Source organism: Thrips palmi, unplaced genomic scaffold (assembly GCF_012932325.1).
Source record: "Thrips palmi isolate BJ-2018 unplaced genomic scaffold, TpBJ-2018v1 HiC_scaffold_19, whole genome shotgun sequence".
Classification (NCBI taxonomy): domain Eukaryota; kingdom Metazoa; phylum Arthropoda; class Insecta; order Thysanoptera; family Thripidae; genus Thrips; species Thrips palmi.
In genome coordinates, this window is record NW_023144628.1 from 1 (window position 1) to 16,820 (window position 16,820).

The following is a 16,820-nucleotide window of genomic DNA, read 5'->3' on the forward strand; positions in this document are numbered from 1 at the left end:
AGCGCCAACAGGTGAATTCTGAAGAGATGAATCCACGGGCTCCATGACCAAGCTGTCAAAGATGTTGTCAAACAGAGTTTACTAAGCTGGTAAGTGAAAGCTCTGTTTAAACTTAAGTTCATTGATGTTAAAATCTAATCTTTAATTTTCTTAAGATGCTGTATTACTATGGGCGCCTTGAAGTATCAACCCATGCATCAGAAGAGACAAAGGCTACCCGATGGCTTCTTCAGACACTTTTCACCAATAAGCTTGCCCGAACAATCAGCTGGGAAGGAACAAAAGAGACAAAAATAGCTCTGAAGCCCACTAAAATTTGCAAGCTCATGCTTTGTAAGTAATCGCCTTTATTCCACTTCCAGATAGCACACAATTATCTTTAGCGTTAGTGCAAAATTAATAAGCTGGTGCTTGATGTCAGAGTCTGTGTGCCCCTAATGTCTGCCAGTGACTCATCTTGTGGGGGGTAGAATTTACTGCTAAACATTAGCAGGGCCACAGACCCTTGCATGAAGAAAATGTGTATTCTGGGGACTTCGCCAATATACCAATTAAGTTGTGCACATGGCAATAACAAATGACTTTTTCTCATTGTCAGGTATTCTGAAGAAAACCTTCAGCAAATCCAATCTGATCATGGCAACTGGCCAAATTCAGCGTTGGTTCAACACTAGTTCTCAAAGAAAAGTTGAGAGCAGTAGTGGCGACAGCAGTGATGAAACAACAGAATGACTGATTCCTAATTTTTGTTAGTTTTTATTTTGCTTTATTTGTATGCTCCAAGTCATGTTTTATTGTGATTATTATGATACACATCAATTCAGTGTTCCTGGAGCTGTGACATGAGTTTTATTTTGTTGACTTTTGGGTGATCTCAATTTTTCATAACATGTATGTTAATGATTATTATTCTTAGTTTGTGATGGTATACATCAATTTACATTCAATGTTCCTAGATGAGCTGTGATATTAGGTTTTTGTTCTTTTTTGTTTAAGCAGCTATGAGCAACAGAGTGACTGTTTTCTTCTAGTATCCTAGATGTCTATATCATTTAAGGTTTACACTTCGTTATGTTTTTTCTTCCAGGCAAGTTATTTTGCTAGTTTATCAAAGAAAACTGTTTAAGCACAAATTTGCGCTTCTCAAATGTTTATTATTGTTATCATAATGAATGATCCTGGAGCTGTTTAAGTTCTTAAGTAAAGAAGTGTAATAAATACTGTTTCTTTTGAAATTACTTTAGAATTTTATTCCCTTGTATTCCTGCACAAGCTCTTTTAAAATTAGTTTTTAATCGTGAAGAGAGGCGCCCTCGAATGGAAAAATTAACATGATGTCAAAGTGATATCCAACTGACATCTCAAATTATTTAAGGGGGGGAAGTCAAAATGACATCAAAATGATATAACTGGAACATCAAAATCTGGTCCATTTTGATGTCATTTTGACTGGTTGTGTCGTGACCTGCATTAGATAGCAATATGATATCATTATGACTTTTCTGTTCTCCTTGGGAATGGAGACAAACTACAGTACTTCGAGCCAGATTTGTTAAAAATGTTACAGAAGCCACAACATTGAACAGAGTTCATCCACACATTCTAGACTCACTTTAAAAATGTAATACAGCTACAAGATACACCGTATTGATGTTCAATTTAAATATTTCAGAGCCCAAAATGGTATATCGACACATTTCAAAATCAAAATCATAATACAAACAAAACATTCATAGACAACACTCAACAGAACACAACACATTCAAAACACACTGTAGATAGTTAATTCCACTATTTGGCTGGCTTGGACATAGGAGTCTGACTAATGGAGAACTTTCATTTGCCGCTTACAACCAGGTTGGCACATAGAACTAGATAAATTATCACAAGAAGGTGATGGAGCCCTTCAAAAGAGAAACCCTAATCTTCTATGGAAAATTGACAGAGCAAAGGAGGCTGAATTCAGACTAGACTTATGGCTTTTAAAATCATACAACAAACAAACCATTCATTGAGACTATGGATTGCTAATGCAACTTTTTGACTGGCTTCTGACTAATGGATTTAACTTGGCGCTTACACTCAATTTTTACAGTAGAGACAGTTGAGGCAAATCTTAATAAATTGAGAGTTTCATTCTGACATCTCTTACAAACCTACATATTGATAGCTGACAATGTTCACTGATTGAAATCTTACCATGCAGAAAAATATTAATATGAAGTACAGTTATAAGTCCAGAATCAGTTGATAAGTTCAGTATAGATAGACACTGCACGAAACAGGCAACGCATTACTGTCAATGTGATTAAAAAGCATTACAAAAAACCATGGAGCACTGAAGTGGAACATTCGGTTACCATCACTACACTAAAACTTAATGAAACATATCATTTATCACTTAAAAACCTCAGTCTTGCTTGAGATCTTGAAGAACATGCATGTCTTTGTGCAGAGCACAATTATAATAAAATTTATCACACGGTTCGGACATGAACATAACATGCAAATGAGGATGAGTCAATTGAGTCAAGGGAATGGACTCTTGCCCTCTGAAAGACGGATCACACACTCTGATGTTAACTCTTGTCGTAAAGCAACCTCCATCATTTCAGAATTTGAATATTTCTCTTTAACAGCCTGAAAGAAAAAAGATAATTTTAACATCAAAGGTAAGATTATAGGCCCAAATTAGCTCCAAGATTCGTGTGGCTACTCACTTCATATTTCCAGGTTGAGGATTGCACAATCACAGCAGCCAAAGCCTTTGCACATTCTTCCACCTCTGGCAACTTGTATGAGGAGCAGTGTACCATCTCGGCATCCCAATTCTGCGGGCCAGTCTTTTTGTTCAACTCACAAATGCTGCAATGCAAGGAGAAAAAGTAGTAGTAGAAGTCGCGAGGCAAAGAAAGAAAAGGCAGCAAATTTTTAAAAATCCTACCACAGAGAAATGTAGAGGGCAGCAGCAGCAATAAGAGAGGGCCGAACGTGGCAGAGAGAATACTCCATCATGGCAAGTTCAAGGAAGAACTTGGAAAAGCAGTGATGAATGGGCTTGGCCTGCAGCAGAGAAGCAATGTAATTCGCAAGGTTTGCTTCAAGGTAAAACAATCAATATTATCATGAAAGATGTATACCTCCACAACTTTGCTAAACCGGCGAAGGAAGGTAAGAGAAGTAGGACGACTGAATTGGAATTCCAAAGTCTCAACAATCCAAGCCTCCACGTAAAGAAGGTCTTCCTTGTTGTAAATGTTGAGGACATTGAGAATTTCAAGAAAAAAACTTGAGTCTGGCATATTCGCTTCCTCATGCTTGCAAGCCACATACATGGCAGCCACTCCAAACAGCTGGAAGTACTTTATGCGAAGAGTTCGGACAACCTAAAATTTAAAAAAAAAGAAGTTGAAAATTGGGTGAAACAGGACAGGAATAATGGACAATTAATTGTGTAAAACTCACCTGAAGATACCTATCAAGTATTTGGACAGCAAGGTAAAGTGTCTCTTCTAACAAGCCATATTCCGATTGGACATATACAAGCCAATCAACAATTACTGTTCGCAGTCCAGGTGAAATATTTTGTCCATGCAAGAAGCCTTTTTTGATAGGATACTTCTCCTACAGACACAGGAAAAAAATGTCAGTGACATATCTAAGAGCAAGAAAAATATACAAAGAAGGGGAAGAAGTTACCTCTAGGGAGTACAGGTACTCATAGAATTCGAAAACGTAGTCGTCAACAGCCAATGGGTTGTTTTCATCCGCTTTGTCAACGTCCTCAATGAAATCTTCAGGCTGCACTGCAGCATCTTCCTCTGCAAACAGAATCCAGGTAATGACAGTCTAACAGGCACTTACTCCAGGCAAAAACAAGCTTGTGGCCGCTTACCTTTGACAGACGGTTGGGATTGAGGGGCAGGCAGTACAACCGATGCCACTGAGGTGTTACTGACTGTGCACTTGACTCTTGCTGTTATGTTAGGTCTGGGCAGCGGTCTCACAAAATCTTTGGAAGACTTTACATTTATAATACTCCCAGTTGAGTAGGGTCTTTGAATAGGTTTGACAAATTCCCTACACAAACAGGACATCAAGGGAAATTAATTTTATAAGCACGAGAAGTGAATTGAGTATGAAATTGACACTTACTTTTGACCTGGGAGGGCACCAGGCTCCAAAGTAGCCACAGCGGGGGGCACTGCGGGGGGCACTGCGGGGGGCTCAGTGGGGGGCTCGGCGGGGCGGCAGGCCAGCATTATTTCCTCGACTAGTTCGATCTGGAAACAGACACCAATAATAAGTGACCCATTTTGTAGCACCTTGTGAAGCCGAGCACCTCCACAACTCCGTAGGGAGTTGTCGTGTCACAATTTTTGAGAGAGATTTCCCCCTCGGGCGGGACCTTCCCTCCCTCCGCGCCAAGTTTTAAAGGCCCAAAGTTTTCCGCATTCTTCGCCCCAGGCAGGCAGGCAGCCAGACAGACAGTGGCGGGTACCGCGGGCAATAGAAACCCAGTCGGCGCTGATTGGTCAGTTCCGTGCACCACCCGTTCGGGTCTGGTGGCGAGACGCGCGGTCCGCCCGGCCAAGGTGCACAGGTCGCAGTTCGCGCGCAGCGGCGCCTGGTCCGCGCCTGGTCCGCGCCAGCCACGCAGCGTCAGCCCCCGTGCGGGCTGGCGGGAAGGGCCCAGCGCAGCGGCGCCAGTGTGGGTGTCAGCGAGGGTCACCCTGCCCTGTACTCAGTGCTTGTTGGAGAGTGTCGGCTAGTCCCAAAGGCCGATGGCGACGCCCATCGAGCCCAATGATAAGTGATAGGGGCAAGGCGAGGGCCGGGGGCCCTTTCGCCGGGTCCAGTGCAAGTGCCAGTGCCAATGGAACGCGACATCATCACCGGGGTCCGGGACAAACAAGAAGTGACCGTCCCGGAAGGGGTGTTATACTGCGCGCGGGCGCAGGGCAAGGGCAACCGGCTCCTCGAGGCCCTCGCGCACCAGGTGTCCGAGTGCCCCCTCCGGGGCCCGCCCCCGCTGGCGACAGCCCTGAGGCGCAGCGCGGCGGACTATCTAGCCCTTAATGGTAATGGTAATGGGTGTAAAATGTAACACGCAACGGGCGAGCGGGTTGCCTATGCTCGACTCGACGGGCGCGCCGGAATGGAGCGGTGCTGTCAGGGGCGGTCAGTGCGCCCCTGCGCCGCGGTTCACGCGTTTTTACGCGCCATAGCGCCTTCTCGTCACCGCCACGTCTTGACTCAACGGTGCGCGAGGCCGCGAGGCCGCGAAACCGCGAAACCGCGGCGCCAGGACTTCAGGACATCGCGACTTCGCGTCACCGCGGACGCTTAGGACTCCAGGACTTTAAGAATCATGGGCCCGCGACAACGCGAGGTCCTGGAGTCCTGAGGTGATGATGGACGCCCTCCGAGACGACCAGGGGGAGGAGGAGGACACGCACATGCTGTTTGTGGACTTCGCGAAGGCATATGACAGTGTGCACCGCCCCTCCATGTACGCGGCGCTGGCCAAAATCGGGACGCCGCGTGGACTGCTGGACCTAATCCGAGTCTCGCAGGAGGGCACGTCCTGCGCGGTGCTCTTCCGGGGCGCCCTGTCACCGTTCTTGCGCAGTGTCGAGGAAGTCCGGGCCATCAAGAAGGTGCCCTCCATCATCAACGTGATCCGTCGACTCCGCCTCCAGTACGCCGGTCATCTCCACCCCCCCCCCCCCCCCCGCCCGCCCCCGCAAACCTGCGCCGTGTTCGTCGCGCCAGCCCATCCGGTCGGCGGCATCCGGAAACGCTACAAGGACCAAGTGCATCGCGACGTCAAGGTCGTCCTGGTCCACGGCGAGGAGTGGCCAGGAGCGCTTTCAACTGCCAGTGGCCTTCCTTGACCCCTGACTCGCCCCCTCTTACCCCAATAAACCATCCTTCCAACCACCTTCCTCGAGACCCTTCGCCACTGAGACGCTACAACAGCGCTGTACTTACCATCTTGGCGGAGGGCGGCGGCAGGGGCGGCGGCAAGGGCGTGTCCGGGGGGTCATTCCGCCCTCGCGCCCCCTTCAGCACGGCCATCTCTAGCCAATTATCGATGATTCCATTGGCCTGGAGAAAAACACAAGAAACAGTAGAGAAATCAAATTTTTAAACAAGGAAAAAGCCGAGGGGGGTCAACTCTGAAATGTTTTGTACGAGGAACATGTTTCAAAGTAACATGAAGAGAACATGAAGGGAACATGGGAACCCTTCTGAACACCAGGAATATTAGAAATCCCAAGGAACATTCAGAATACCGGGAATATCTGGGCATATCAATGAACGTCTCGGAAACACTAAGAACACACAGACATTGAAGGGACCCTGGTGAAACTTTCAAGTAGGCTTTAAAATAATCCCAGAAATTTGAAACTTTGCTTACTTATTAGATTTATTTTGGTGAATTCCCAAAACAAAATTCAATCCAAAATGTTGAACGGTCTCTGAGGAAAATGCCACTAAAGTGTTTTTGAGAACGTTGAGGAAAAATCTTTCTGCCTCTTTCATTGGGACGGAAAATCGAAAACGGAAACGCGGAAACGCGAAAACGAAAACGCACTGATAAAAATTTTGTAGTAACTTAGCGACACATTTGTCGCTAATTTTTTTAACGACAAGATTTGTTGTGGAACGAATAGCTTGTTAAACCATAGTCGTACAGGAACTAAAGGATAATTTTACAACGACTAACTTGTAAATAACACATCAACAGTCCACTTTCAAAAACAAGTCGTTGACCATGTTGTAAGTCATCAACAAGTATTGTAAGTCAAAAAAGATTTGCGAACAAAATAGATGAATTTTCATAATTCTCTTTAATTGAGCAGATAATTGCAAAAGATGTTGTTTCCACACAAATTGTATCGTTAAGGGTGATAACAAGAATATTGTTCTTCAACGACAAATTGTCGCTGACATGAGTCAACGACATTTGTTTCGCTTTGGTTCATGATAAAATTCTAAGTTTTGGAACGACTAAATTTTCACTCATCTGATTGTTTCTGTACAACCATTTTCTAACAGTGCCGACCCTTCGGCCTGCCGGCACCGCGGCGCAGCACCGTGGCAAGCCGAGGGCGGGCACGGGCACGGCTCCCGAGCTGCGCTCGCGCTCCGCCCAGACGATTGCTGTCCGAACGAGCAATCCATCGGTGGGGTCACACGTTCGGTTCGAGTCCCATTTAGCGACTCTGGAGCTCGAAACGCGTCTAGAATTTTGGCCGCTCCACCGGTCTTCTACGGCCACGAAGAGAGCGCGGATCAACAACAAATTCAACAGACGGGCCAAAAGCTTACCTGTAATACTCTGTAGAACTGCCCACTCGGCGCAAGTTTGGTAATCTTTCTTTTCAGAGCTTTGCCCCTATTTGTCGGTTCTTCCTTTCCCTCCAGCCGCCCGATCTGGTTGAAAATGGTCACTAGGTCAGTACTGAAGATTTCATTGAACGTCCTTTTTTTACGTTCTAAAACTCTCTTAACCGCATGCACCACTAGGGGCACCACATGGTCTGGGTTGATCTCGACAGATTGGGCTCGCTCCATCGCACCGCACAGAAGGTGACTGACTGACAGACGGCGAAGGCCCGCCGGCTCGCCGGCGGCATTCGCTGGCTGCCAGCTGGCTGCGTCCGGCGGGCCTTCGACGTCTGTCAGTCAGTCAGTCAGTCAGTCAGTCAGTCACCTTCATCACCTGTGCGATGAAGCGAGCCCACCCCGTAGATATAAACCCAGACCATGTCGTGCCGCTGGTTTTGTATGCGGTGAAGAAAATTTTGCAGAATGGAAGCAGGACGTTCAATAATATTTTTAGCTCTGAACTTGTTACAATTTTTAATGAGATTGGCCGGCTGGAGGGGTACCAAGACCCTACGAATAGAGGCTTTCGAGACGGCCCCATTTTTTCTTGTCAACTTGTGCATATCTTTGACATGATAGCCCAGTGCGAGGGGCAAAGGATTATAAGTGTCGAGGTAAAGCTTTGAAGAGGAAGGTTACCAGTATGTGACGAAAAAAAATCTCTACTTAAATTAACGATACAGTACTTGAATGAAGCATAATTAATACTTGGTATTACAGTAGCCCCAAACATAGTATGGTGGCTTGTAGTATAAATTATGCTTGAGTTTAGCTGTACTAAATTTTAGTTTACTGGTCTGAAAATAAGGATGTAAAGAGGGCTGGTGTAAGCATCTAGATTCAAGAAAAGGTTGTATTGGGAGAAAACTACTACATCTTGACGCAATTAAAAAATTTGGTTGTAATGAGACTTATTGAGGCTTGAATTAAACAATACAAATGATGAAACAAGAATGATATTCTAAATATTTTTATTGGTTTAAGTACTTACTTCTACTTAGTACAAATGCATTACCAGCCTTAAAAATAAATATTGCAAAGTAAGTATAAAGTTCAATATAATAAATGTACGAATATTGAGATCTCACAGAGTGTATCACACAGGATACCTTAACATAACATACAATTCACCATTTTTGTGAACTGGACAGAAGGTAACCAAGTCTTTTTGATTCACAAAATTCCAGCAATCCCATGAAGTATCCTCCTTAACATGATAGGAATGAAGATGTGAATTGAAGCTAATTGTTACCAAATCCTTTGTTAAAAACCTGACTTCATGGTCAGTGACAGAAATAACTTCAATAGTTCCAAAACAGGGGAAAAACTCATCAAGACCAGTGACTACTACCATTCCTGGCTTGTAAAGAGTTCCATTCAGCTTTACCCAATTTACAACATTCCACGTTGCTATGCAGATCTCCTAATATTTTCAAAACATTATTGTTTACAGCTTGGAAAAGTAAAGCAGGATCAAACTGTTCACCTGACGGCTGATGAACATATGGATCCTCACACTCCAAAGCACGGGCTTCAGTTTTGGGTTCCACAGACACATTAAGTTCACTAGAATCTAAATCTTCTACATTATTCACAAGTACAAGCTTTTTGTTTCCATTACTGACTACAGATACAGGAACTCCTTGGTGACTAGCTAAATGTTTCTTAAAGTACTTCATTCGGTCAAACTCTCTTACACAGCCATTAAATTTAATTTGTATCTGTAGGGTCGAGTGGAGACTAATATGACCTACAAGACCGTCAGCTGTTGCAAAAGATATCTCACAAACAAAACAAGGAAATACTGAGGACTCCATCACAGCAAATGCCAATTAGACTAGTCAAAAGATAAAAAACTAAATTATTAAAAGTAACTGCAAATCCTAAATATCAGTAGGGTAAATTGAACTTAAATAAAGGATTGCATTTCTTTTAGAAAAATTAAACAGACATCAAAGTGAGTAAAAATTCAGCAGTAGAGTTGGGCATCTCTCCATCTCAAGCCATACAAAAAATCATGAAAAATATACCACAGATGTTTAGCTTCAGCAGGGTAGTCGATGCAAGCAGCATGGAAGATTTTGAAGCAGGTGTCAACAGCTTGCAGTACAGTGTTGAAGTGGTAGAGAACTCTGTCAACCACAACGTATGCAGCTGAAATGTTCCAAAACACAAAATATAAGAAAAACAGATAAGAGTTTGTGAAATAAATATATATTTATAAAAAATGGCATGTATTATTTCCACTAGCAAAATTTATGTTTGTTTGCAATCGTAAGAAGTAAAGAGCTTGTTGTAAAGAGCTCTGTTTGATACAGCAATGTCCTTAGCAAGCAAAGTCATAACAAATGAAAATGTTTTAAGTGTTTGACTTGTTTGGTAGGACTGCTGGGGGCACTGGTGGCTAGGTTTTCACTCTTGTTCTGTGCTGTCTGATGGCACTCAGGAAAAGAATTTAAACTAAGCAAACAGGGCTGCACGAGTCCAGCCAAACACACTTTAGGGCATTCCGATTTAATAATTTTGCATGCTGAGGGAATGCTGTTACATAAACCAATAAGCTCACATAAATTTGAACCATGGATTTAAAACATAAAATAATAAAAGTTTCAGAAATATTTCTTACTGTTGTGTTACAAATGAAGGACTCGACCGTTCCCGCACCTGAACCGCCAGGTCGGCGAGGGCTTCCTTGGAGTCCGCGAGCAGCACCAAATCGTCCGCGAACGCCAGAAGAAGGGGTTCCTGGAGGTCAGTGGGGTCCGCAGATAGACGGCGTGCCAATTCCCCAATGGCCGCCTCCAGAGCCAGGTTGAAAAGGAGCGGCGACAAGGGGTCGCCTTGCTTGACTCCAGTCGCCACCTCAAAGAACTCCGAGCGGCGACCGTCGGAACTACGTCGCCAGCTCCCTGGGCAGGGTTTTCTGGCCAGGGCCAGGCGGGCCAGGCACGCTAAGACGCACGTGTCTGTGCCGCTACCTGGGCTACCTCACGGCCTCCACCACCACGGCTCATCGCCCCCACCACCACGGCTTGTCCCCCTACCACCCGGGTTGTTCGAAAAACCCTCGGCACAGCCGCGACTGTGGTGCCATCTCTCGGTTGCTTTGCGGGGCGAGCCTTCAACGGGCTGGGAGCACCCAGGCCCCACCACTAGCCCCACTGCCGGCTTGCCCGGTCTCCCAGCATGCATCTCGGTTGCGCAGACCTATCTTCCATATGACCTTACACTAGACCCCTCTAGCCCCCCGGCCCGCAGGCCCCACCGGACGACGCAGAGTCACCTGGATATCCGCCGAATGTCGGGTGCAGGAGAAGCGGGGGATGCAGGAGGCACCAAGGAAGGGGCTGCGGGGCCCCAGGGCCGGCAGCGTTCACGCCCGCCACGGGACTCCTAGCTAGCACTTGGTGTTCACTTATTTCTCTTGGGGCAGCATAGTACAAAAACTAAAATAAAGAAAAAATTATGATCAGATTTTAAAACCTAAAAAAACACCATCAATAAGGGATTAAATTAAGAACATACCTTTGGCTCTCCAGGGAAAACCTTATAAATCTGTTCCCGAATAATTAAGAAATCATCCAAAGCAGGACTGCAATGCAAAATGGAGGAATCAGTTGACAAGAAAGTGTGCAAGGAAAACGTTGATTTAGAAGATAAATACCTGTTAGTATGGTTAAGAATATACTCTGCAAGTATAGAAGTCAGAAGTTTCCTATTGGATTTAGTTAAAATTCCATCCTTGTTGCCAACAAACACAACTTTTCTAGATTTTGTTTTCTCAAGATATGCTTTTAAATCCTAAATTAATATAAAACACAAGAAATGGTTAGACAGAATGCTGAACTAGGAAAATACTTAACTTCATTTAATGAAAACGCAACTTACAAAGTCTCTGAGAGTGTTCCGGGCTATGAGGGAGTTCCGGGAGGCGTGCGGTTCGATGGAGAGTCCTGGGGCCCTGCGGGACAGGGCCCCACCGCGTGCTGGTAATCCTTGTGGTAATCCATTGGTATGTACGCTGCTGTATGTACCTCATTCTACTCGAGGCGCGCTTGGTGAACCTGCCAAAAAAGACAAAACAATAACTCAAAAAGGCTACACATTGGAATCACTTGAACCACATCGACCTTTAGACTCAGAAGTCGATGAAATAGTCAAAAGAGATTCTTTTTGAAACATTTCATATTCTTCAGTAAAACCAAAGTTAGTATTGCTTGAAACCAATTGAGTCTTGTTGCGGTTTCGAGGAATGAATTGATCATGAGTGCAGTCACGTTTTGTTATAACGTTAATATTACCTTTTAACTTGATGCCGCACTCAAGTTTCATGCGATTCCTCTGCAGGGCTCAGAGAGTATCTCCTTGAAAAGTACCATGATTTAAGGGGGGGTCGAACATGGCGTCAGAATACGTGTACAGCGTTGCCACCCCCTGGTTACATTTAAAATTTTCTCAAGACAAGTTATTAAAAGAGCAGTGCTGGAGCTTGTTTATTTATAATGAAAGAGACTAGACTCTATGCAAAACCATATCTGAGACACCAACCGTATTCTCCACAGCTGTACGAGGGCTCTGCTACACTGCGAATCACATGCGATGAAATACACTGCCAGGTTGGGTCCCAGGGACAGCACAGAATGAAGAAACTGCAGACAAAGATAAAACAATGTCACACAAGGGAACCGATTGGGCATCATTGAAACCCCATGGACAATTTCACTGAAAATTCCATAATGAAGTAAAGGCAAGGTTTTAGAAAAATTTACATTATTCTTGAGTAGAACCAATGCCAAAACCAACAAGGCTATTTCTGCTTGAATGCACGTTGTTTTTACACAGACTTGGTTCAGAAGCCACACAGCCATAATAAAACCGTGACAATGTTTCACACTTTAACGATATTTGGTCAGAAGGTAAATATGTGAATCATTTAAGAAAAATTATTTTGATGTAAAAATGTACAAAATGTATATATGTATATAACTTACCTGGTCATTAGCACTTCCTTCATGGTCTCTGCGACATCTCCTCTATTCAACCGTTCTCCTGACTTGGACTGAGAAGAGTCTCCGCCATGGTGATGGACTCGGAGCGCAATAGGGAACCTACCAACAGGAAGAAAATATTGTCACCAAAAGGCAATCAGACTGTGATATCGAGAAGTTGATTTAAAAGAGGTTTGCAAAGAAGGTTTGGTAAGCAAGGACCGAGCTTCGTCTTTATGTCAGTTATGTAATTCACTTGAGAAGTTTCCAGACAGACTGCAAGGATTCGAAAGAAAAATTTGATGCCTTTATAAGCAGAGGAGGTGTCACATGGGGAGACATCACAACCAACCGTTAATCATAGTTATTGACTTTTTCAGTTCTGTCTTCGTTCTGTCAAAGGCAAATTTACTTGAAATATTGACGAATGTGCAGAGAGGGACCAGGACACATAGCACCAGGCGTAAAAGTAAACGATGTTACTGTACCGTTCCAAGCATGATCGCTGGAGCATGATGAGGAGTGCGGGCCGATTCGGAGTTTTCGATCTCAAACGTTTAAGCACCTGTGACTATTTAATTTAGTTTTCGCCAGCTGGCAATACGAAAACACATGGGAACTGGTAACCTACAAGGAGCACCTCAACCTTTATGACGGAGAGAACTCCGATAAAACCAGACCTTGCGAGGCACTAAAATCGTTTCGCCGGACGATTTTTAATCCAAATTTGCACGCATTTCTTATCTATAACTACGGTTCGGTTAACAAATGTTTGCATCAGTCTTTCTCTAGAACAATCCGTATGTGTCGGTCCAACCTCGACTCCCGGGAGAGGGCGCTGAGCGTTAATTTTCTCTCGATAGAGCATAGGGCTCGTGCATTGGCGTACCGTTATGTCACTGCCGGGTAAAGGACACGAAAACGTTCTCTCGCGAACTGAGTCTGGAGCAGCCGACGCCAAAGAAATTGATCGAATCTTGGAAATAATCTGCCTCTCGAGCAAAACAAAACGCTGTCTAGAAACAGAAAGTTTGGCTCTTTCACCCAAAGTGCTTCAGAGAGCTCATAGAGTAATGAACTCCGTTTATGAGAGACCCCACGGCCACGCTATTCCCCCACTCGCTCGAAGAAAGCAATATGGCGGTACTGGGCGTGACGTCACGTTCACATCCTTTCATACCAACGTACGATACAAAAACGGAATAAAATCGTGGGCATTTTTCTCCCAACGCTGTGTTTTTTAGTTCAAGCTTATTTTCGACAACATCAACTTAGGTACCCCGCTACTTTGAAGAGGAAAGATTGCCTCAGTTAATACAGTTCACAGTAAATGTTTTTATTTTAGTTTTTTGAGTTCTGAGGATGTTTTTCAAAATTCTGGCTGAAATTTCAGCGAAATTTGAGATTTTGGTATTCTTTTTGTTTTTGAGTCAACGAGGTAGTGAATTAAGGCGTGCAGAGGTGGTTTCGCTTCCATACTTGTCAACAACATAACCTCATCACGCACCAGTGCTGGGGCTGGGTGGTGCAAAAGATACATACAAATTGCGCAGAATTCAGTTTTAATTCTGAATAGCAAACAGACAAATAATTGAACAGGAAACCTCTCCTTGATTGACTAGTACATGGTATGATGACAAGCAAGAGAACACTCAAAAATAAATAAATTGACTGGAACGTTTAAAGTTCGGTCACACTAAAATAATAAAACAAAAGAAAGTAGTCAGCAGACAACACATAGTTCAACACTTAAAATATCATGAGAAATGTGGTTTGAATTCTAAACCTAACATACACACCTTGCAGACATACTTAGTATGTTTCCATGCACCAATCAAGGAAATTTCACAGAAGCAAGAGACAAATCCTAACTATTAAATGGTTCACACAACTAGAAAACTAATAAAATACTGAAAACGATAAAAAATGAGTAAGGTATGACGTCTCATCAAAAGATAAGACACAAACAGAAAATGAATACACATTTAAAGAACTGAATCTGCACCTTGAAGGAAGCGGTGAGCCGTGAAGTTATTCCCCTCCCTCCCAACAATCAATATGTAAATTTATGATTAAAAGCTCTCTAAGTTAGGGACCACATCCACAAAAAAGATGGAAGTGAGAAGCTAGGTCCGATCACAGATGTCGTCACAGATGTTACACAAAAAGTGGAACCTCATGGTTCACAAGAGAAAAATAAGAATATAAACACAAAGGTATCACATAAAATATTACAATTCGCAATCTTGACAGATGAAGGCAAAGTTTCTTATCACAAAGATGGTAACTGAGGTTCCACAAGATTTAAGACTTAGCCCATGCTACGAGGAAGTCCAAAGAGTCCCAGGGAAGGAGTTCTCATTGATTTGTACCGCTCACAGCTCAACTGCCACCCGCTGACATTTACTGCACCACTACCTGTAAGAAAATAAAATGGACCAGATTAATACTAAAACTGAGAGTGACAACCAGGACATTCTACATACAAATGTACTCAAGTCTCAATAAAACAACTTACCACTGTGCACCGTGGTGGCTCGACTTTCAGATTAGCTGAGATGGCACGAAGAAAACCTCTGTCTTCCTTGTGGCGGTACAAAACCAAGTTCACGAGCTCCCACTGGCTGTCAACTGCGAATTTTTCAGACAGAATTTTAGTAAACCCTTGAATTAATGTTAGTAGATGGAATTCTACTCACGTGACTCCCATGTGGGAGGCCTGAAAAATAAATATTTAACCCCTACAAACATAAACATGCTGCTCATAGAGCACCCGTCATGAACCTACGCAACATGAAATTTTAAGAGTAAGGTGGAGACTTGCGGGGGTGTTGCACTTACTTGGATCATCCAGAAAGTGAATGTCAACATTCATCTTTGAACCAGAGTCAGGCTTCAAGGATGCCTGCTGAGATGAACCTCCAGCATGCACTCCGGCAGCCGACACTTGATTGAGTCCAAGTATCTGAAGGGGTCTCGGAGTTGACGCAGACAGAGAAGTTTGAAGCTGACATTCACTGGAGTCGAGCTCCCTTCCACACTGATTCTCCTTCGCCATACTCTGAGGCCATTGCTCCACCAGTTCATCAGGAAGGGGACACACTTCAGGCGGGAATTGTGAAGGGACGGCAGAAGTCACCAATGTAGTTTTGACTTTGTTCTTCCTGATTTCGTAGTCACGAAAATGTGCACAGCAAATGAACTTGGCTTTCACCTGTTGGGTGGTGAGGGAAAGCAAGTACGTCGAGCCCACAGCTTTCAGCCATTTCCTGCATCTGAGAGGAAATTGCACTTAGAACAGCATGCTTTTCGAAACAATAAATATAAACAATTTATGTGCGGTTATGTTACCTAGGCAAGTCCGCAGCAGGAAACTTGAACAACTTGACGGTTGTGTTGAACCTGTCCGGAATCTTCTGGTTTACGCATCCTGGGACCCAGCATCTCGCAGTATCATAAGAACCACCAGTCGGCATTTTCAGAAAATGACCAAAAAGTCCTCCAATGTTGATGTGACGATGAGCAGCGCGGAAAAGGACGCTTCTTTCTGTTGCTGGAGCAACTCAAATAACGCAGTGATGCAACCTCGCGCATCACCCCGAACGACTTTCGAGTGATGGTTTTAAATTAACGTACACGATCATCACCTGCCACTTGAAATACGTGTGATCATTTTAAGATTCCAAAAAGCATATATTTGTATTATTTTGACTATTACTGTGGATTAAAAGGTCCGAGAATTGCAGCCTTGTTTTTTATTTAGGTTGGTATGAAAAGATAGGAACGTGACGTCACCCCTGCGCTCGAGCCACCGGCCCCAGCCTATCCCGTGCAGACCCCCTGAGAGAGCTTAGTTGATACTTTCTGAAACTAGGCTTGACAGAAAAGAGGCGCGGCAGTTCAAACGGGGCTGGAGGGTCAGGCCACGATTTACCACCTTTATTCGAACCTTTGAAGGAAATATTGAAGAATTAAGGTTACGGAGTACTGTTTGTGTGTTGAGGAACGAACTCTCAACATAGATCTGGTAAAAAATCATCAGGGTTTTTAAATATTGCTAGTTTTGAGCGTCTGCGGGCGTCGTCTGCTGGTCTCAGTCCGTGAATTTGTCATACTTTCGTACCGCCATATTTCGCGTAATGAACGAGCCCTATGGGCAGTGGGCTCTTTGAAAGTCACTAGCGGTGATGGGACCCAGAACGTTCTCTACTCACTGGGGATCAATCTCGCGGGAAGCTTGAATTTCGACGTCTTTCCTACGATATATCTACGATTTAAGCGGAGGTTATCACTCGCCCACGAATTTATTGGCATTCGTGCCTTACAGGAACATGGATTCATTGAAAATTTTAGGACTTCATCACGTGAAACAAATAAAAGCTATGCAGTTGGAGGTTATGGACGGTTGTGTACTGCTTGTTGCCTACCCAGCAG

The 16,820-nt window shown here is 44.0% G+C and overlaps 3 protein-coding genes across 4 annotated transcripts; 1 reads left to right on the forward strand and 2 right to left on the reverse strand.

The window, feature by feature from the left end:
* On the forward strand, nucleotides 1–1,076 carry LOC117646107. Of its 2 annotated transcripts, XM_034386815.1 has the most exons (3): nucleotides 1–89; nucleotides 156–333; nucleotides 599–1,076. In XM_034386815.1, the coding sequence occupies exons 2-3, from the start codon at nucleotides 156–158 to the stop codon at nucleotides 730–732; spliced, it is 312 nt and encodes a 103-aa protein (XP_034242706.1). In that variant the 5' UTR covers nucleotides 1–89; the 3' UTR covers nucleotides 733–1,076. The 2 variants fall into 2 exon arrangements, with proteins under 2 accessions (XP_034242706.1, XP_034242707.1); XM_034386816.1 differs by having other exon boundaries at nucleotides 8–333.
* Nucleotides 1,077–1,227: 151 nt separating this feature from the next.
* LOC117646106 (G2/mitotic-specific cyclin-B2-like) lies at nucleotides 1,228–7,610 on the reverse strand. Its single transcript, XM_034386814.1, has 10 exons — nucleotides 7,339–7,610; nucleotides 5,995–6,111; nucleotides 4,156–4,283; nucleotides 3,896–4,080; nucleotides 3,700–3,821; nucleotides 3,466–3,624; nucleotides 3,141–3,386; nucleotides 2,945–3,063; nucleotides 2,721–2,865; nucleotides 1,228–2,640 (listed from the first exon to the last, which is right to left on the reverse strand). The coding sequence occupies exons 1-10, from the start codon at nucleotides 7,582–7,584 to the stop codon at nucleotides 2,530–2,532; spliced, it is 1,578 nt and encodes a 525-aa protein (XP_034242705.1). The 5' UTR covers nucleotides 7,585–7,610; the 3' UTR covers nucleotides 1,228–2,529.
* A 6,533-nt stretch (nucleotides 7,611–14,143) lies between these two features.
* LOC117645937 lies at nucleotides 14,144–16,208 on the reverse strand. Its single transcript, XM_034386505.1, has 4 exons — nucleotides 15,738–16,208; nucleotides 15,228–15,661; nucleotides 14,905–15,017; nucleotides 14,144–14,804 (listed from the first exon to the last, which is right to left on the reverse strand). The coding sequence occupies exons 1-4, from the start codon at nucleotides 15,860–15,862 to the stop codon at nucleotides 14,790–14,792; spliced, it is 687 nt and encodes a 228-aa protein (XP_034242396.1). The 5' UTR covers nucleotides 15,863–16,208; the 3' UTR covers nucleotides 14,144–14,789.
* Between the last annotated feature and the right edge of the window lie 612 nt (nucleotides 16,209–16,820).